This window comes from Nicotiana sylvestris, chromosome 11, assembly GCF_000393655.2.
Source record: "Nicotiana sylvestris chromosome 11, ASM39365v2, whole genome shotgun sequence".
Taxonomy (NCBI): domain Eukaryota; kingdom Viridiplantae; phylum Streptophyta; class Magnoliopsida; order Solanales; family Solanaceae; genus Nicotiana; species Nicotiana sylvestris.
Genome location: NC_091067.1, coordinates 59,184,393 through 59,205,825, shown reverse-complemented (window position 1 = coordinate 59,205,825; position 21,433 = coordinate 59,184,393). Strand labels below are relative to the sequence as shown.

The 21,433-nt window shown below is 36.4% G+C and overlaps 1 protein-coding gene across 1 annotated transcript; it reads left to right on the top strand.

The window, feature by feature from the left end:
* Positions 1-8,639: 8,639 nt before the first annotated feature.
* On the top strand, positions 8,640-13,957 carry LOC104230508 (proline-rich receptor-like protein kinase PERK1). The gene is made up of 8 exons (XM_009783337.2): positions 8,640-9,392; positions 9,724-10,284; positions 10,394-10,480; positions 10,596-10,666; positions 12,143-12,219; positions 12,682-12,829; positions 12,950-13,111; positions 13,372-13,957. The coding sequence occupies exons 1-8, from the start codon at positions 8,828-8,830 to the stop codon at positions 13,702-13,704; spliced, it is 2,004 nt and encodes a 667-aa protein (XP_009781639.1). The 5' UTR covers positions 8,640-8,827; the 3' UTR covers positions 13,705-13,957.
* The last annotated feature ends 7,476 nt before the right edge of the window (positions 13,958-21,433 follow it).

Below are 21,433 nucleotides of genomic sequence, written 5' to 3'. Positions count from 1 at the left end.
AATTATGACTTGTGTACAAAATTTAAGGTCAATTGGAGTTAGTTTGGTATGTTTCGGCATTAGTTTTAAAAGTTAGAAATTCATAAGTTCATTAGGCTTGAATCGATGTGCGATTCATAGTTTTAGTGCTGTTTGATATGATTTAAGGCTTCGAGCGAGCTCATATCATGTTTTATGAATTGTTGGTATATTCATATGGGGTCTCAAGGACCCCGGGTGTGTTTTAGATTGAGTTCGGGCCATTTGTTCTTGAAAGTGGACCTTCCTGTTTCGGTTTCCTTCTACGCGTTCGCGAAGATTCTCCCGCGATCGCGTAGAGTCCTTAGGGACTGCTGGGATTTTTCTTTTTTTTTTTTCGCAAAGCCAGGGGTGCGATCGTGAAGGTTGAGGAGTTTATGTATCGCGAACGCTTGGATGTGGCCGCATTCGCGTATAAGGAAGGAGAGCTTGTGCTGAGGCTCGCGTTGTTTTTCCGCTCGCGTGGTAGTGTCCGCGATCGCGTAACCCTGGGAGGTCCTACCATCGCGTTCGCGACTATAGTATCGCGATCGCGTAGTGTCATTTTTTAGCTGGGAATATTTGTCTCTACGATCGCGAGGGTTTGTCCGCGATCGTGAAAGAGGATAACTGGGTAGCAGTGTTAAATTTCCAAAACGAGGGTTTTATCTCAATTTTCATCTTTTAACTTAGAGAGCTCAGTTTGTGGAGATTTTTAGATGGATTCTCAAGGAAATCATCGGGGTAAGTGATTCTAACTCGTATTTGGCTATTATACCTGAATTCATCATTAATTTTGTCATTTAATTAGTGTTTTGAGGTTAAATATTTGGAGAAAATTGTGAAAACTTCATAGACTATATTTTGAGGATTGAAAGGCAATTTTGAGGTCGGATTTGAGTAATTTTAGTATGGTTGGACTCGTTATTGAATGGGTGTTCGGATTTTATAAGTTTGGTCAGGTTTCGAGACGTGAACCTGGGGTTGACTTTTTGAGTTGGCGTTTTGATTTTCTTTAAAGACTGTAACTTTATTATTCGTAATAGTTTCCTATGGTTTGTATTTATGGTATAAAGTTATTTTGTCTAGATTCGAGTCGATTGGAGTTGGATAATCGCGTAAAGGCTTACTAGTGGATTGAGTTAGCATTTTTAAGGTAAGTGTCTTGTCTAACTTTATGTGGGAAAATTATCCCTTAGGATTGGTGTTGTTTTGCGTTAATTGTGGTACGTGAAAGGCCGTGTACACAAGGTGACAAGTGGGTATATGGGCTAAATATGGTAATTGACCAGTTAGAGTTATGTAAATTCTTTTCATGCCTTTAATTGAATTGTCATAATATGTTATTTTCTTCATCATTAATTTATTCTTACGTGATTTACTTGACATTATAAATACTTGTCTCATCTCTTACTCGCTATTTGCCTTTACATGATTAGTTGAAGTAATTGTTCTCTCATTTTCTCGTTAATTATTTAACTGTTGAGTTACCTTATTTGAAGTTGTTATTTCTTGTAACACCTTATTATTGAATTATGGTGTTGAAGTTATAAGGGTCGTGATTCACATTGAGGCAAGGTTGTAAATTATTGAAATACCATTCTTATTGAGATATTTACTTTCGGTTGTTATTGTTGAGACTCTTGTACATATTGTGGTTAAGCCATGTGTTATTTATTGTGAAAATATTATTGTTGTTAACTTCTTTTAGCAAGTTGTGATTTGGTCACTTGAGGTGCGATTTGTGATATGTTGTGATATTGATACGTGTGTGGTGGTATAAGGATTGGGGTTAATACGCATGTGGTGAGATAAGGTGGACTTGATACGCATGTTTCTAGTAGGAGAACTACTTGAAGCCACGCGGTGTGATAAGGTGGGCTAAAATGCGGATAGCTATTTCGGAAAAATAATTTTCAAAACTAAATGTGAGGCTCCCGCGGTGATATAAGGAGAGATTGTGATTTGATTTGTGAAATGAGACTACAAGGTGATACCTCGGTAGTAATTCTTGTTGATATTTTTCATTTACATCACTTGTATTGTGTTTGCATCGTTTCCTTGGCATTCTTTTGCCTTAATTTCAGTATAGCTATTCTTGTTATATGTCTTCTTAGTGTCATTTCCATTGTTTCCACTATTATACTGTACTATACTTATTCAGTTACAGTTTGTTTGGATGGTTGTTACACATCGTTTCATAATGTATCGCATTGTATTGTATTATATTATATTGTACTGTATCGTATGATGAATACAATGTTTGGATAGATTGTATTGTTTGTCGTTGTTTCACGATATCACACATCAGCAATGTGAAAAATAAACTTGCAACATTATAAAGAAAAATTATGATATGAGGTAAATTTATTATATAAAAAGGTTGGGTAAATGATAAAATAAATTTATTTAACAATAATGAAGGGTAACATAAAGGTAGGGTAATGACGCAACCACGCCAAATCAGTCGTTACATAAACTGGTATATTCCGTCGTTACGTAACGACGGATTTAACAATAGGATACAATAAATTTAAGTAACAACCGAAATAAACATCGTATTTAAAGTAACAATACGATATAATACAATAGGTAACAACCATCCAAACAAGCTGTTACTTTATTCATTGCAGTAGGTGTCTTGACATGACCTCGTCACTACTCTATCGAGGTTAGGCTTGATACTTACAAGGTACCGTTGTGATATACTCGTACCACGATTCTGCAAATTTTTTTACTTCATACCAGCCTAGGCATTAGTAATATCTATACATACTGTAAGGACCTGTTAAATATTTTACACAGCCTCCTAAAATCACAAAAGCTAGACAGAGGCGTTGGTAGTTTCGAATCTAGGCTTCTATAATGTATATTATTTTATTTTATTTTTCTGAATTCAATGATTGTTTAATTACTTAGTATTTAACTGGTTTTGTTTTTTATATTATCTTTTCTGAATTCAATCAGTTTTATATTTTTATATAATATTCAACTTAATATTGGCCTAATCTTTTTCAAATCCCTTGGCCTTGCTAATTCAAAAGTCCGAATACAGAAACAGATCATTCTTTTCTCCACAATCAGAGAAACAAACTTTTTTTCAAACCCTCGACCTTGATGTGTTGTATTTTGATGTTAAATTATCAGTCATTAAGTTTTCAAATAGTTATATTCGGAACTTTATCACTGATAATTGGCATGCTAAAGACAGTGATGTCCTCGTCACGTTCAAATTTTGGTCCATTTCTAATAGTCTGTTTAGCCAAGCTTTTTTTTGGGCTAAAAGTATTTTTTTTTTTTTTCCAAAAACACTTTTGGCCAAAATTTGAGGTGTTTAGCCAAGCTTTTGGAAGGGAAAAAAGTGTTTTTAAGGAGAAGTAGAAATAATTTTGGAGAAGCAGAAAAAAATAGCTTCTCGCCAAAAGCACTTTTCTGAGAAGCACTTTTCTGAGAAGCACTTTTGAGAAAAAATACACTTAGAAGCAGTTTTCAAAAGCTTGGTCAAACACTAATTACTGCTCAAAAGTATTTTTCAAATGGAATTTTTACATTCCTATGTCATATAGTAGTAAACTATATTACCCTCCATGCTTAACCTTTAATATAATTACCTTCTATATACCTAATTATCATTTATGTACCATTTTAGGATTTTAATGGTATTAATTAGTCTCCTAATTTTACTCAACCGTATATTCCCACTCCCCCAAGTTTCTCTCTCCAAATCTCACCACATCACTCACGTATCAAACCATACCTCACGATTTCCTCTTCAATCACCCACGATTTCCTCTTCTAAAACCAGCAAAAATCTATAATCCCTCCACCATTGACAACCATTAAAAAGCTTTGAAGCTTTGAATTCGAATTTAGGTTTTCAAAAGACATTGTTTGTTTGGTTTGGATGTTGTTGCAAAGAATTGAGAATTCTCTCTGCGTCTCTCTCTATCTCTCAATCCCAAATTTTAGTAATATAAGAGGAAAGGAAAAGAGAGCAGCAATTCTACCATTGACAACCACTAAAGGCTTTGAAGCTTTGAATTCGAATTTGGGTTTTCAAAAATCATTATTTGTTTGGATTGGGTGTTGTTGCAAATAATTAGGAATATGGTTTGGAGTTTATATCTCAATTTTGAGGGGTTTTGGTGAAGATTAGACTTGGTTTTGCTGAATTTCAGATTGAAACTCGAAGAAGAAAACATGACATACATTATATTGCAGAAATTGTAGAAAAATTGTATTATGTTGTTTATTTATTTTTCTTTTATTCATTTAACTATTATATGAAAGTTGAACAACATTGTAAAAAATTATATTTAAGTGATATTATATTGTATTTGTATATAACTTAGTAGAAATAATGTACGAAAATTATAGATAATTTGTAGATAAGTTGTATAATATATAATTAGTTGTATGAAATTTGTTTTTAAATATACAAAAAGACATATTGTATAAATTTTGTATAAAATTTGTATTTAAGTTGTATGTTATTGTAGTTGTATTTAACTGGTGGAATAATATGTGAAAGTTGTAGAAAATTGTAGATAAGTTGTATTCCTCTATAACGGGAGATCTTGGCATATCAAGTAACTTTATTGTTCCAGACGAACATGCATGAAAATAAAGATAAATTCTGTTATGAGCAGTTTGTAGAAATTTTATAGATAATTTTTAGAAACATTGAAATTCTGTATTTTCATATTAATTTTTCAAATGATATGTAGTTTTATTGTATTCTAAATGTAAAAATTTTGTAGATATTGTGAAAATCCATATATATATATATATATATATATATATATATATATATATATATATATATACTCTAACATGTAGTTTATTTGTAGATAAAATATAGATAAAGTGTAGGACATTTATATACAACTAGAATTTGATATAAAATGTAACAGCACAAACATGCAATTGTGTTCTCATTGGTGATACTCAATTCCATATTGAAATCGCGAACAGTTATACACAGCAGATATGATCATAAGTTTTTGTTTTGCTTTTTCATCTCTATGTATACACGAACACCCATATCGTTCCTAATTTCCATTGGAGGACAATGCTCGTTGACAATATATTTGATTTCGATAATTTTTTTGGATAAATAATGTTATTCTACTTTCATACAATAGTTAAATAAATAAAAGAAAAATAAATAAACAACACAATACAATTTTTCTACAATTTCTGCAATATAATGTATGTCATATCTTCTTCTTCTTCTTCGAGTTTTATTATGAAATTCAGCCAAAACCAAGTCTAATATTCACCAAAACCCCTCAAAATTGAGATATAAACTCCAAACTATATTCCCAATTATTTGCAACAACATCCAATCCAAACAAATAATGATTTTTGAAAACCCAAATTTGAATTCAAAGCTTCAAAGCTTTTTAATGGCTGTCAATGGTGGAATTGGTACTCTTTTTTCCTTTAATGGCTAAGACGACAGCTTTTGCTCGTCTGTATGAGGAACTAAGGAACAAAGGTGGGGAGAAGAAGTTATTCCGACTCGCTAAGGCGAGAGAGAGGACAACTCGAGATCTGGACCAAGTGAGGTGCATAAAAGATAATGACGACAAAGTTTTGATGGGAGATGACTAGATTAAGAGGAGGTGGCAGACCTACTTTCATAAACTTCTAAGTGAAGAAGGGGATCAGGATATTATACTTGGGGAATCGAGGAATGCCGACAGTCACCATGAAGTAAGTAATTGTAGGGACATTGAGATCGATGAAGTCATGGAGGCAATGCGTAAGATGAGAAGGGGCAGAGCTACCGGGCCAGACGAAATTCCGGTTGAACTGTGGAGGTGTGTGGGTAGAGCAGGCTTGGAATGGCTTACTGCATTGTTTAGTGTTATATTCAAGACTAATAGGATGCCTGAAGAGTGGAGGTGGAGTACAATGGTCCCGTTGTATAAGAACAAAGGTGATGTCCAGAGCTGTAACAACTATAGGGGCATCAAATTACTAAGTCATACCATGAAAGTTTGGGAGAGAGTGGTAGAAATGAGAGTGCGAAGGACGGTGTCTATTTCAGACAACCAGTTCGGGTTCATGCCGGGGCGATCTACCACAGAAGCTATCCACCTTATTAGGAGGATGGTGGAACAGTACAGGGATAGGAAGAAGGATCTCCACATGGTGTTTATTGATCTGGAGAAAGCGTACGATAGGGTTCCTAGGGAGGTCTTATGGAGCTGCTTAGAGGATAAAGGGGTCCCGGTTGACTATATTAGGGTGATTAAAGACATGTATGTTGGAGCTAAGACTAGGGTTAGGACAGTAGGAGGCGACTATGAACATTTTCCAGTTATTACGGGGTTGCACCAAGGGTCTGCGCTCAGCCCATTCCTATTTGCCCTGGTGATGGATGCACTGACTCATCATATTCAAGGGGAGGTGCCATGGTGCATGCTATTTGCTGATGACATTATTCTAATTGACGAGACACGAGGCGGCGTCAACGAGAGGCTAGAGATTTGGAGACATGCTCTTGAGTCTAAAGGTTTCAAGTTGAGCAGGACGAAGACGGAATACCTCGAGTGCAAATTTGGAGTTGAGCCGACGGAAGCGGGAGTTGAAGTGAGGCTTGACTCTCAAGTCATTCCCAAGAGGGGTAGTTTCAAGTACCTTGGATCGGTTATTCAGGGGATCGGGGAGATTGACGAGGATGTCACACACCGTATAGGGGTGGGGTGGATGAAGTGGAGGTTAGCGTCGGGAGTCTTGTGTGACAAGAAAGTGCCACCGTTACTAAAAGGTAAGTTTTATAGAGCAAGTGGTTAGGCCTGCCATGTTATATGGAACTGAATGTTGGCCGGTAAAGAACTCACACATCCAGAAGATGAAAGTAGCAGAGATGAGGATGTTGAGGTGGATGTGCGGGCATACAAGGATGGATAAGATTAGGAATGAAGATATTCGAGAGAAGGTGGGCGTGGCCCCCATGGAGGACAAGATGCGGGAAGTAAGACTCAGATGGTTCGGGCACATTCAGAGGAGGAGCACTGATGCACCGGTGAGGAGGTGTGAGCGACTGGCTGTAGTGGGCACGCGGAGAGGTAGAGGGCGACCTAAGAAGTATTGGGGAGAGGTGATCAGACAGGACATGGCGCGACTTAGGATTACTGAGGACATGGCCCTTGACAGGGAATTATGGAGGTCGAGCATTAAGGTTGTAGGTTAGGGGAAAGTTGTGAATATTTCTACAGCACAATAGAGTGAGACTAGCCAGTTAGGAGTTAGACTAAGAATGACATTGATCGTCTATTGATGCAGGGCTTTACCTGCTAGTTTTACTATACCAGCCATCTATTTCGTATTTCGTATTCTGTATTTCATATCTCTTATATTGTTGTTATTTTATTATGCATTTTTATGGTACTAATATATCGGCTCCTGTTGCTTTTTTGAGCCGAGGGTTTCCTGGAAACAGCCTCTCTACCCTTCGGGGTAGGGGTAAGGTCTGCGTACATATTACCCTCCGCAGACCCCACTTGTGGGATTATACTGGGTCGTTGTTGTTGTTGTTGTTGTTATATTACTGAAATTTGGGATTGAGAGATAGAGAGAGACGCAGAGAGAATTCTCAATTCTTTGCAACAACGTCCAATCCAAACAAACAATGTCTTTTGAAAACCAAATTCGAATTCAAAGTTTCAAAGCTTTTTAATGGTTGTCAATGATGGAGGAGTTACAGATTTTCGCTGGTTTTAGAAGAGAAAATCGTGGGTGAATGAAGAGAAAATCGTGGGGTGTGGTTTGATACGTGAGTGGGATGGTGGGATTTGGAGAGAGAAACTTGGGGGAGTGAGAATATTTAATTCTCCAATATTAGCGCGCATAAATAAGGAAGCCTACAGCTACAATGATTCTTTATTTAATGAATTGTCTATATTTTGTAGAAATACTATTAGCATGACGGGTAATATGCAAACTATGAACATATTTGGTAATATAGTTTCCTATATGGTATAGGAACGAAAATTTTCCATTTCAAATTAATTAGTGAAACACAAACTACTTCTCACCAAAAACATTTTTAAAAAAAATACTTTTAAGAAAAGCACTTCTCAAAATAAGTTAATTTTAGAAGTTTGGCCGAACGGGCTATAAGTGTCATAACAATATGCGGTGGGATTAGAAAGCAATACCAACCCAAAAAAAGAAAAAAAAAACAGCAATACCAACGGGGACCGGCACCAGACGACAGAGCAGCGAACTTACCTTATTGTCCAACAGAGAAAATAAATTTAATAACAAAAAGGAAAAGAAAAACGATAAAGAAGAGGAACATCCCAACTAAGAGCCAATTATCCCACAAATGAAAATGAAAACAATCAGAAAAACGAAAAGACAAGGGAATGCGCGGGCCAGAGTCACGCGAGGGCCAGGCGTGTCTCGCTCAGATTATTCTCCTACATCTCGACAGGGCCCCACCTTCCATGTGATCGCACAAACATACAAACACAGTTAGCTTTGAAAACCAGAAAAAGCAATTCAACATCTCAGCTTTTTGTTAATTTAAAAAACATTTCTCATAAGGTAAATATATATTGTAGTATTAGTTTAATTTCCAGTAGAGCATAGCTATTAAATAAATACTAAATAATTGAAACATCTTCGTCTTCTGTTCCTAACGACTACTATACGCTACGCTTTCTTTAAGGAGTAAACAGAGAGCAAAAGCTAAAGCCAAACTTTGCCCAAACAGTTTTGAAAATTTTCCCTTTTTATTATTCTGTAACTGTGTAATTGCATTGGTTTGTTAGTTTTCTTGGATTTTTTTATATATAAAAAGTAGTCTCCGGAAATGTCCTCTCCGACGCCGGGAGCTTCCCCTGCTCCCACATCGCCTCCGGCGCCTCCTACTAACTCTACTTCTCCGCCGCCAACTGCGGTGGCCTCACCACCAGCTCTTCCTGCACAAGCTCCTCCTCCTACTAGCCCTACGCCACCGGCCACCACTCCTCCGCCCACGGCCTCTGCCTCTCCTCCACCACCTTCCACCTCTGCTCCTTCCTCCTCCACCCCACCTCCACCAACAACACAATCAACCCCAGCACCATCTGGGTCTCCTCCTTCGCCACCTTCTCCGCCGTCTGGTTCTTCGCCTTCACCGCCGGCACCTTCAGGGTCAGGGAGGTCTCCGGCGGGTCCTAGAGGAGGAGGAGGTTCGTCGACTTCCTCACCGGCGTCAGATGAAGGGTCCTCGGGCGTATCGACCGGACTGGTGGTGGGAATAGCCATTGGGGGCGTTCTAATTCTGGCAGTGTTGAGTTTGTTGTTCATATGTTGCAGCAGGAGGAAGAAGAGGAGAAATCATGGTCCAGTTGAGTACTATCCTCCTGCACAACCACCACCTATGGGGTATAAAGGTAAGATCTATTCTTTTCAAATCGGGATTCATCGTGTAATGTTGCTTGGTTCATTGGGGCAATCTTGGGAGTGGCATAGATTATGATTATTACAGTATTATTATTTTTTTGAATTGGCATCATTTGGTATGAGGTTTGAATCCGCTTGATTAAAAAAGTACGAGAAACATGCTAGTGAAACATGCTTTTTTAAAAGCTTAAGCTAATTTTTAGCTATAAATAAACTGCTTAAAAATATATTAAGTATTCGATTATGCAAAGGTGAATGTGTTAATGTCAATTGATAATCTGATCTTTCTATACTCATGACTGTGTCTATGTCATTTGCCAGCTGACCCTTATGGTGACCCTGTGCACCATTGGCAACATAATGCTCCATCACCTGCCGATCATGTTGTTTCAATTCCACCAAAACCATCTCCGCCACCTGCAGGGGCTTCACGGCCTCCACACTCTCCAGTTACCGCTTCTTCACTTCAACCTCCTCCGCCTCCACCTTGCATGAGCAGCAGTGGAGCTTCGTCCAATTATTCGGGGTTTGATCCACTTCCACCACCTTCTCCTGGAATGGTTTTAGGATTCTCAAAGAGCACATTCACATATGAGGAATTGGTGCGGGCAACTGATGGCTTCTCCAATGCTAACCTTCTCGGACAAGGTGGTTTTGGCTATGTGCATAGAGGGGTCCTTCCTAATGGCAAAGAGGTTGCAGTCAAACAGCTAAAAGCTGGAAGTGGACAGGGTGAGCGTGAATTCCAAGCAGAGGTTGAGATCATTAGCCGAGTACATCACAAACATCTTGTTTCTCTAGTTGGATACTGCATAACTGGGTCCCAGAGACTGCTTGTCTACGAGTTTGTTCCAAATAACACCTTGGAATTCCACTTACATGGTACATTCATTTGCTACCTTACACCATCAAAAAATTTACTGCCATTATAATGCATTTAACTTGATATTCTTGATCCAATCTACTGTTACGCACTTTTGAAATATTCCAGGAAAGGGAAGGCCTCCATTGGATTGGCCCATCCGACTGAAGATTGCTCTAGGATCTGCTAAAGGACTGGCATATTTGCATGAAGACTGTATGTATTGTTTATCCTGTTCTTGCAGATATCATGTTTACTTATTTGGAAAATTCTTTAAGGACTTTATGTCAGAAAGTTCTCTGTGTTAAATGAATTGCTCTGTTTTACATAGGTCAACCTAAAATCATTCATCGAGATATCAAGGCAGCAAATATACTTGTTGACTTTAACTTTGAGGCTAAGGTAAAGGTCTTATTCATTATTCAACTAAAAAGAGAGAGTTTTGAATATTTATTGAGAATCACAGTTTGCCTCCTCCATTTTACTTCAAGGGTTAGCTTTCATCTGTTTTACATACATGAGATCCTGCCAGTAATGCATGCAAGACTAACTTTTAGTTCTTACTGCCTCCATCTCAAATTGTCCCTCATATTTTGAGTTATGAGGGTCAAATGTTTTGGTTAGTATAGGACCTTAACATATTTTTTTTCTAATTAAAATTAGATTCGGAGAGGGGTCAAAAATGCCCCTAAACTATTGAAAAAAGTCTAAAAATATCCTTCATCCACCTATTGGGCTAAAAATACCCTTCTATCCACCTTTTTGGTTCACTTATACCCTTTGACCGTTAGAAACGGTCAATGCTGAATTTAAAAAATAATTATTTAAATTCCACGTGACAACTCCTTATTAGTCGAAATTAAAACACCTAACCTATTAGGATGACCCATCCATATCTACCCGTTTTTCGGACTAACCCGCCCCAAACACTAACCTGACCCGAATAAAAAGTTCAAATAAAAAAAAGACGTCTCACTTCCATCTAACCCATGGATTTACATGTGTTCATTTTCTTGATTAGTCTCATGTATAGCATTATCATCGAATAAAGGTTCATGAACAAATTAAACAAACAAGAAAAACCTAGCATGAATGAGCCAATGGTTTTCTTGACAATAATGTGGGTCGGAAAACTAGGGGTAGTCCAACGGTTTATGATATCTTCCAAACAATCACTTTGAGATCTTTCTGTTTTGTAAAAGTGATTAAATTAAACTCATCTTGAATATAATGTAATTTGTGTCTATCATGTAAATTGAACTGGATGCCATAACAAGAAAAAGAAAGTCACATCGTAAATTTGCGTTTATATATTCGCTGCAACTTCGATGGAGCTTTTTTTCCATGGAGTTTGATAGAAGTGGGGCCTCTTTTTTTTTTAGTTGAACTTTTTGTTCGGGCCGAGTTAGTGTTTGAAGCAGGTTAGTATGAAAAACTGGTAGATATGGGTGAGTCTTTCTAATGGGTTAAATGTTTTAATTTTGGCCAATAAAAAGTTGCCACGTGTAATTTAAATAATAATTATTTTTAATTAAATAATAATTATTTTTAATTCAGCATTGACCTAACGGTCAAAGGACATAAGTGAACGAAAAAGGTGGATGAAGGGATATTTTTAGCCCAATAGTTGGATGAATGATATTTTTAAACCTTTTCCAATAGTTTAGGGGTATTTTTAACCCTTTTCCGAACTAGATTTGAAGCTACAAGGAAAATACTGAACTGCCAATCTTATGAAGTACAAAAATATGAAGGTATAATAAAGTAGGTGTCAGGTGTAAAAAAAAAAGAGAGTTCCTTTATTAGAGAAACTGATAATTGTATGAAGAGTATTCTTTGCATTTCTAAGTGAAAAATGAATCTTGTGTCTTTTCTCAGGTTGCCGATTTTGGACTTGCGAAGTTAACATCTGATGTTAATACTCATGTCTCTACTAGAGTGATGGGAACTTTTGGGTAATACTTTAATTCTTTTGTAATTTATTACAGTCTTAGTCTCTGTTTTCTTGTGGCAAAACTGATGCTCATGTCTCTACTAGAGTGATGAAAACTTTTGGGTGGTGCTTTAAATCTTTTGCATTTTAGCACATTTCTCCGTCTCTGTTTTCTTGTGTGTAAAACTGATATTCATGTATCTACTTGAGTGATGCGAATTTTGGGGTAATGGTGCAATTACTTCTAATTTGATACGTTTGCCTGTCTCTGTTTTCCTGTGGTAAAACTGAGTTGATAATTGATCCTTGGCATTGCTCCGTTACTTCCATTCCTTGATCCCTGTTTGATATTCCAGTCAATTTGGTCCTTAGAAAATGTCCATGATGATGATTGCTAGAGATGCTGATGTGTTTATTCCCATTAGATTTGCAGTTGCTTCAGTGGACCCTAATTTTATCTTTCTCTGTTATTGTTTGATTCCAGGTATTTGGCTCCTGAATATGCTTCTTCTGGAAAACTTACGGAGAAGTCTGATGTATTCTCCTATGGAATAATGCTTCTAGAGTTGATCACCGGACGTCGTCCTGTTGACTCTAGTCAAACATACATGGATGATAGTTTAGTTGACTGGGTGAGTAGTAGTGGCAAAAGAAAAATATTTCTGCTTATCGTTGTTTTCTACCTTTTCCTTACCGTCAGTGGTTCTTCGTTCATGATAGCAGATGTTAGTTACCTGCTTTGTCTGTTACAGGCAAGGCCTCAGCTTACACGAGCTCTTGAAGACGAGAAGTTTGATTCCCTAATTGATCCACGTTTAGGAAATGATTATAACCATAATGAGGTAGCTCGGATGGTTGCTTGTGCTGCTGCTTGTGTGCGTCATTCAGCAAGGCGTCGACCACGCATGAGTCAGGTGACAATCCTTTTCAAAAGAGTTGTTTCCAGTAGTTAATAAGCACTGAAACTTTGTGTCATGTAGCATTGAACACATTCGATTAAGGAGATCTTGATGATGTTTCAAGTTTCAACCTCATGTAGACCTAGAAATATTTACAGTTAAAACTACCATGTGGGCTCAACTTAATACATGGGGGTGTATGCTAGACATTTGGTCCACGGTTTTAGTCCACATGCAGATTGCTAAACTTGATTTATTGTTGCGAAAATGAGCAGGTTGTCAGAGCTCTGGAAGGAGATGTGTCATTGTCCGATCTTAATGAAGGGATTAGACCTGGACACAGCACAGTATACAGTTCACATGGAAGTTCAGATTATGACGCATCACAGTATAACGAAGACATGAAAAAATTCAGGAAGATGGCATTAGGAAGCCAGGAATATGGCAGCACTGGCCAATACAGTAATCCAACAAGTGAGTATGGTTTATATCCTTCTGGATCAAGCAGCGAAGGCCAACAGACGAGGGAAATGGAAATGGAAATGGGTAGGACGAAAAAAGACAGTAGAGGTTTCAGTGGAAGTAAAGGATTTATTGGAAGTTCTTGACACAAGATATGCATTTCTGTACTGATTCTTTTCTTTAGTGGGATAAATGATTCAGCAGTTGCAAAAATGGCGTGCTCTTTTTTTTCCCTTGGTTGGTTAACATACAGATAATTCCTTCAATTTTTTTTTCCTTTTCCAAGTTTGGAAAGTCATCTTTCCCATTGTATTTATAATGGCTTATACGGCAGACATGAATTATGCTGGTGATTCTTTTAATCAATGTTTCAGTGATACTGAAGTTTGGTTGTTCGTATCCGTTTAGAGTTTCTTTAACTTGTTGGTGGTATTGTTTAGCTTAAACTGGAGTGGAATTTTCTTACTTGAATCCGGACTGTGAATACATTCTAATGTCACATTAGAGATCTCTATTATCTGTTGGATTAAAACTGGCTTTCTTTTTCTCAAATATAACTGGATATGAGTGAAGCTGTTGGAGACTTAGTATAGTATATTTTATTCTAATTATATCATGACGGCCCTTCTGGCTCATTTACCCATGAAGGTATGATAAGAAAGATACGTTATGTTGGTATTCGGTTGTGTAAGGCATCGGGTGCCCGTCGCAGCCCATCGGTTTGGGTCGTGAATATTGTATGGCCTTGTAAGCCTATGTTTTGAGTGCATAAATGATCATTTCGGTCATATAGGCTCGTATGTCACATATATAAATTTGTATACCATGTTGGTTCATCCTATGCCGAGTTATCCCTTATGTTTTATCCTAGTTATCTTATGACGGCCTTTCTGGCTCATTTATCCATGATAGTATGATAAGAAAGATACGTTACGTAGATACTCGGTTAAGTAAAACACTGGGTGCCCGTCGTAGCTCATCGATTTGGGTCATGACTTAATAGGAGGAAACCTGCGGCCACATAATTATCTTTGCGGCCGCATATTCGTGGGCACCAAGATAAGTCAATGCTTCCCCTCTTAACATGTCCGAACCATCTCAACCTCGACTCTCACATTTTGTCCTCCAAGGAGGCCACTCCCACTTTGTTCTGAATAACTTCATTCCTAATCTTATCTCTCCTGGTATACCCACATATCTATCTCAATATTCTTATTTTTTTTTTTACTTTCATCTTCTGCACATGGGAGCTCTTGACTGGCCAACACTCATCCCCATACAACAGGGTTAGTTGAACCACTACTTTGTAAAATTTACCCTTAAGTTTTTGCGGCACATTCTTACCACATAGAACACTGGATGCAAGCCTGCACTTCATCCATCCTGCTCCAATATGATGTGTGTCATCCTCGTCAATCTCCACGTCACCATGTATAATAGATCCGAGATACTTGAAAATACTTCTCTTGGGGATGACTTGAGTATCGAGCTTCACATCCACGCCAGCTTCAAGAGTCTTGTCAGTGAATTTGCACTCCAAGTACTTTGTTTTGGTCTTACTCAACGTGAAACATTTAGACTCCATAGTGTGTCTCTAAACCTCCAACCTTGCATTAACCACTCCTCGTGTCTTGTTGATCAACACTATATCATCTGCAAATAACATGCACCATGTCACCTCCCCTTAGATGTGTCTTGTCAGCACGTCCATGTCAGGGCAAATAAGAACGGGCTAAGAGCAGATCCCTAGTGCAACTCCATCACAACTAGAAAGTGTTCCAAGTCTCCGCCCACAGTCCTCACCCGATTCTTAGCACCATCATGCATATCCTTAATAATCCTAGTGTACGCTACCAGGACGACGCTAACCTTCAAGCACCTTCACAAAACCTCCTTCGTGACTTTATCATACGCGTTTTCAAGAACAATGAAGATCACAAGTCCTTCTTTCTCTCCTATACTACTCCACTAATCTCCTCACAAAATGGATAGCTTCCGTCATCAAATGCCCCGGCATGAATCCGAACTAGTTTTCGGAAATAGACACGTTCTTTCTCACCCTAGCTTCCTCCACCCTCTCCCAAACCTTCATAGTGTGACTCAATAGCTTTATACCCATGTAGTTGTTGCAATTTTGAATATCGCCTTTGATCTTGTATAATGGAAGCATCATACTCGATCTCCATTCTTCGGGCATCCTCTTTGTCTTAAAAATAATATTAAACAACCCAGCAAGTCACTCCAAGCCAGCTCGGCCCGCATTTTTTCGAAATTTTACTGGGATTTCATCTGGTCCCGTCTCTCTTCCCCCGCTCATCTTACACATCGCCCTCTCCACCTTCTCTACCTTAATACGCCTACAATACTCAAAATCACGTTAACTCTCGGAGTGCTCCAACTCACCCAATACGATGCTCTTGTTCCCTTTCTCGTTCAACAATTTATGGGAGTATGTCTGCCATCTTGTTCTAATATGTGCCTCATTCCAAACCAAATCAATTAACTCTTTTTTTATAGGTTCGATTTATGTAAGTTTTTGTCGATTTTTCAGCTATTTCGACTTTTTGTCGGTTTTTTTCTCTTAAATATGACACATTTGTCAAGCAGATATTTCGCCGACTATATTTTGACATAACACTATTAAACCAATTATTCTTTAAGAAAATCAACCATTTACCAAGATATATTGATGATATATAATTGAATTAAATAGTGATGAGTAATTTAAGCTCTATATTAAAGACAAGTTATTTTTAACATGAAATAAATTTTTGGACTTCACGAAATAAAATTACCACCAAGTTAAAATGTAAAGGCAAAAAAATTAATTATTACAATGGTGAAGAACTAGACTACCAACTACGAGTGCAAAAAATTAAATATCCATAAAAAATTGTAAAAAAATTATATAAAATTATACATATGTTTGTGTGTGTAATAAGGAAGTTTTAACAAAGTATATCTATAGTCGGTTTGGTTCAATTTTTTTGATTATTTTTTGCTTAAAATCAAAACTAAACCAAATTTGATTGGTTTCTAAATTCAAAATCAAAGCCAAATCAAACCAAAATATTATCGATTTTTTGTGTTGATTTTCGATTTGGTTCGAATTTTGGTTTTTCATGCAGACCCCTAGTTGTATGTATTTTGTATACCATTTGTATGTATTTTATATTTCATATATATGTTACTATATGTTCAATGATTTAAACATACAACATACAAGTTACATGTAAAATACTTACAACTTATTTATACGACATTATTCTTCTTCTTTTCGAGCTTCAATAGAAAATTCTAACCAAAACCAACTCTCATCTTCACCAAATTCTATAAAAATTGAGATATAAACTATAAAAAAATATTTTCAATCATTTGTAATAACATTCAATCCAAACATATAATAATTTTATAAAATCCTATTTTTAAATTCAAAGCTTCGAAGTTTATTCCTTAATGTTAATGGAGTTTAAGCTCTTATAATCACATGATTTTGTTTATGTTGTACATAAGAACTAATTCCAATTCAAATCTTGAAATTTCAACTGAGTATACAACGCAAAAGAAAATTCACTCAGTCTTTCACACTGTTAACATAAGAACTATGTCTTTAGTCCTTAACAACTCTAATTTTCTTTCTGTCCTGCATTTTACTCGTTGCCAATTCCTTCCTCAACTCTAATAATGTATTTAGTTTTAACTTTTAATGGTGGAATTAGTATATTCAGTGTGGGGGAAGAGGCTTGAAATTTGGGGGACGAAGAAGAGCAAGATAAAATAAAAAATAATGGAGCTTAATATATTACTTCTATAAAATAAAGATTGTAAAGTAAAGACAAGTATACGAGAGAAACTGATATATTATTCAACTTAAAATTCATGTACATAATGAACTGAAATCTCTTCTATTTATAGAAGAAAGGAAGCTGCTGTGTAAGCTGCTACGCAAGTTGCTGTGTAAGCTGCTACTACAAGTTGCTGTGTAAGCTGCTATTACAAGCTGCTGTGTAAGCTGCTACGCAAGCTGCTACTGCAAGCTGCTGTGTAAGCTGCTACTGCAAGCTGTTGTGTAAGCTGCTACTATACCAGATATGGATAATCTTCTACCTAGGGTAATGTTTATCCATAACCTGGTACCGAAGTGATAAGCTTCTTCAGGAAGCTTATTTCCAATAGAGTACTAAATAGATAAACATATTTATGGTGGTGTCTCATATGGATAAGCTTCTTCAGGAAGATTATTTACAACGGAGTACTAAATGAACATCCATAATATAATATATTTATAACACTCCCCCTTGGATGTTCATTAAAAGATAATGTGTCTCATTAAAACCTTACTAGGAAAAATCACGTGGGAAAAAAAATCCTAGTGAAGGAAAAAGAGTACACGTATTTAGTATTACGCATTGCTAGGTGCCTCATTAAAAACCTTATAAGGAAAACCCCATGGGAAAAAACCTTAGTAAGGGAAAAAGAGTGCATCGCGTATTTTACTCCCCCTGATGAAAACCTTGTTTCAAATATTTGAGTCTCCGCATTCCAATCTTGTATACCATCTTCTCAAAAGTTGAAGTTGGCAAAGATTTAGTGAATAAATCTGCTGGATTATCACTTGAACGGATTTGTTGCACATCAATGTCACCACTTTTCTGAAGATCGTGTGTGTAGAATAATTTTGGTGAAATGTGCTTCGTTCTATCTCCTTTTATAAATCCTCTCTTCAATTGGGCTATGCATGCAGCATTGTCTTCGTATAAAATTGTGGGTTTTTTCTCACATTTCAAACCACATTTTTCTCGAATAAAATGAATTATTGATCTCAACCATATGCATTCCCTACTTGCTTCATGAATAGTTATTATCTTAGCGTGATTTGAAGAAGTAGCAACAATAGATTGCTTTGTGGAGCGCCATGATATGATAGTACCTCCATACGTAAATACGTAGCCGGTTTGAGATCGAGCTTTATGGGGATCAGATAAATAACCTGCATCTGCATTACCAATACGATCTGCACCACTTTTGTTAGCATTAGCAAGATAAATAAGTGCACCATTTATACCGAGATAGAGTATTTCAGGACCAAGGAGCTCCTCATCCTCTTCTAGAGGTTGGAACGGATCCTTATTCACTTCAAGTGATTGAATATTCATTGGTGTACTTAATGGGTACACTTTGTCCATGTAAAAGTATTTTTAAGACCCTCTTGGAGCTCTTCCGGAGTTCCAATAAGATTTATGTCACCAACATAAATAGCAAGTGTAACAAATTTTGATGACATTTTCTTTATAAAAATACATGGACAAATAACATAATTTATGTAACTTTCTTTCAGCAAATATTTACTGAGGCGATTATACCACACGCGCACAGATTGCTTTAAACCGTACAAAGATCTTTATAATTTGATCGAGTACATTTCTCAAGACTTTGAATTATATGCTTCGGGCATTTTCAATCCTTCAAGGATCTTCATATAGATTTAGCCAAATAAGTCATATAGGTTAAGACTTGTATCTAAATGGTATGACATCTTCAAGTGTCTGGACTGCTAGTCCGATCCTCACAATCTTTTACAATATTGTGCACTATATTGTATTAAATATATCGTCGACGATCATTTTGTGTCAGTTCCGAAGCGACATAACTTGTGGAGATCTTATCACTTTCTTTATTTTCAGGTACCTGAACTTTTTCGGGAGTTTCATGAAATATTATGTCGTTGGCTCTTCTAGAGCTTATTTCCTCCTCATTTTGATCATTAGCTCCTACTATTTTTCAAGGATTGTTACCTTTAGAACCGATTGGTCTACCACGCTTCATGCGTACAGTAAACTCTATCCTTCAGGGACTTTAATTTTAATAGGAGCATTTGCAGCTGAAATATGATATTTAATTTTGGATCAACAAATGCTTCTGGCATTCGACTTGAATTATCTTCTAAGTGAGGATCATGATAATTCGATTCATATAGCATATTTTTCAACTGTTTATTCCATCCCCCAAATGTTAGAAAAACTAACATATATCCCCAATCATCTTTGGGAAACATATCTTTGTGTATTATGGTAGAGAAATTAATCATATACCACGCAACAAAAGATAGTAAAAATATTTGGTTTCTGATCCTAAACCAATTGTGAAGGGAGGACTTATCATATATTGTTGATCTGATGCATACAAGTGCTGCTATATGCAATTTAGAAAATCTTAGACCAACACATGAAGCTTTGTTCTCATAAGCAATGGTTTAGCCATTAATAGGAGGTATTCAATGCTAAACCAGCTTGGATATAAACCAGCATTATCAAGATGAACTGTCTTGATTTCATAATCTGAAAATTATGCTCTTAATCGAGAAAAGCAATTCCAAATGCCAAACTGCAGGTTGACAATAATTACACATGTAACCATCTCATATATGCACCTATAAGTGGTTCACATGATAGGTGAACGGGCCCATATTCACCTTTTATATATTTCAGAATCAGGGGTCTTAGTCCCAACTTTAGCTGGTATAATCAATTCATTATGAGAACAAGCAACACATGAGAATTCCTGAAGAATCTTCTAGTTCTTTAGTATATGCTTATCTGAATTCTCAAATAGCTCATTTAAAAATGGCAAATGAAAACTTCAAGTTTATCATGTCATGTGCTATCTCTTAGTAAACTTCTGGTTTACTATGGCATAAACTTTTGCTTTAGTAAACTTCTGGTTTACTGTGATACATGATATAGTACAAATTAAAGAATAAGGCGGGTAACTTCTCACATACATATTATTTTACCCCCTATGATTGTGGAAACATGAAGATTATCAATCTTCCAATCATTTGTAGTCTCAATATGATAGCCATTTGTATTAGTAAACTTCAGGTTTACTACAACATATGTTTTGACCATAATCATATAATATGAATGACATATTTGTATATAAGCTCTTCGAGAGCCTTCATTTATTATCCACAATCTAATATTTATCTGGCACTACTGGTGTCATGTATTCTTTAGGCAAACATTTAGCTCTTCAGGAGTTGTTGATACATTTTGTACTATCAAATATTGCTCAGACACTTCTGGTATCATAAGAGAAATTCTTAATAAAATGAACATTATAAAGACATTATAAATTTATAAATGTAAGAAATTAAAATTTTCAGTATTTTTACCACCAACTTTGTGACAAATATCTCCTTCAGGGAGAAACGCCATTAACATCTGAATATTTTATATCAAAGCGGCAACCACATAATCATTACATCCTTCAGGGAAAGATACATGAGTTGTTATTTCCTTCGGGGAACTCGATAACTAACCATAAAATATTAATGTGGTTGTAGTACAAAGCATTCTACAAGAATGTTTTTTTCCTTAGAATGATATTTAATAAAATTATTCAAGATATTTTATGTACAACGGGTACGTGCGGTAATGATTTTTATGCCACAAAAACAAAATTTATATCCTTTGTTATTCTACCTCTTAAGGAGGTGAGTTGTGGTATTTCTTCATTCACTCCAGGGAATGAAAATGTGCTTCAAAAATAATTTTGAATAGCTTATTATTTTGTTTAAGCACAGAAAGACACAGTTTCATAATATTTTTCCACTTCAGGAGGCAATTTCAACTGTGTTACTTCTTCAGGAGCAAATTTAAAATACGAAATATTGAGTATATATTCTCTCAATTATATTAACTCTTCTGGAGGTGAATTGTAATGTATTCACATCAAGAGCGCGTTCATATTTACCCGACTTATTAGTATTGTCACATTCACTTCAGGGAATGGATTAATATTATCAAAAGTTCTCATCCTTCAGGAAATCGAACATAATTATCTGAATGCGCATTAATCACATCAAATTGTGAT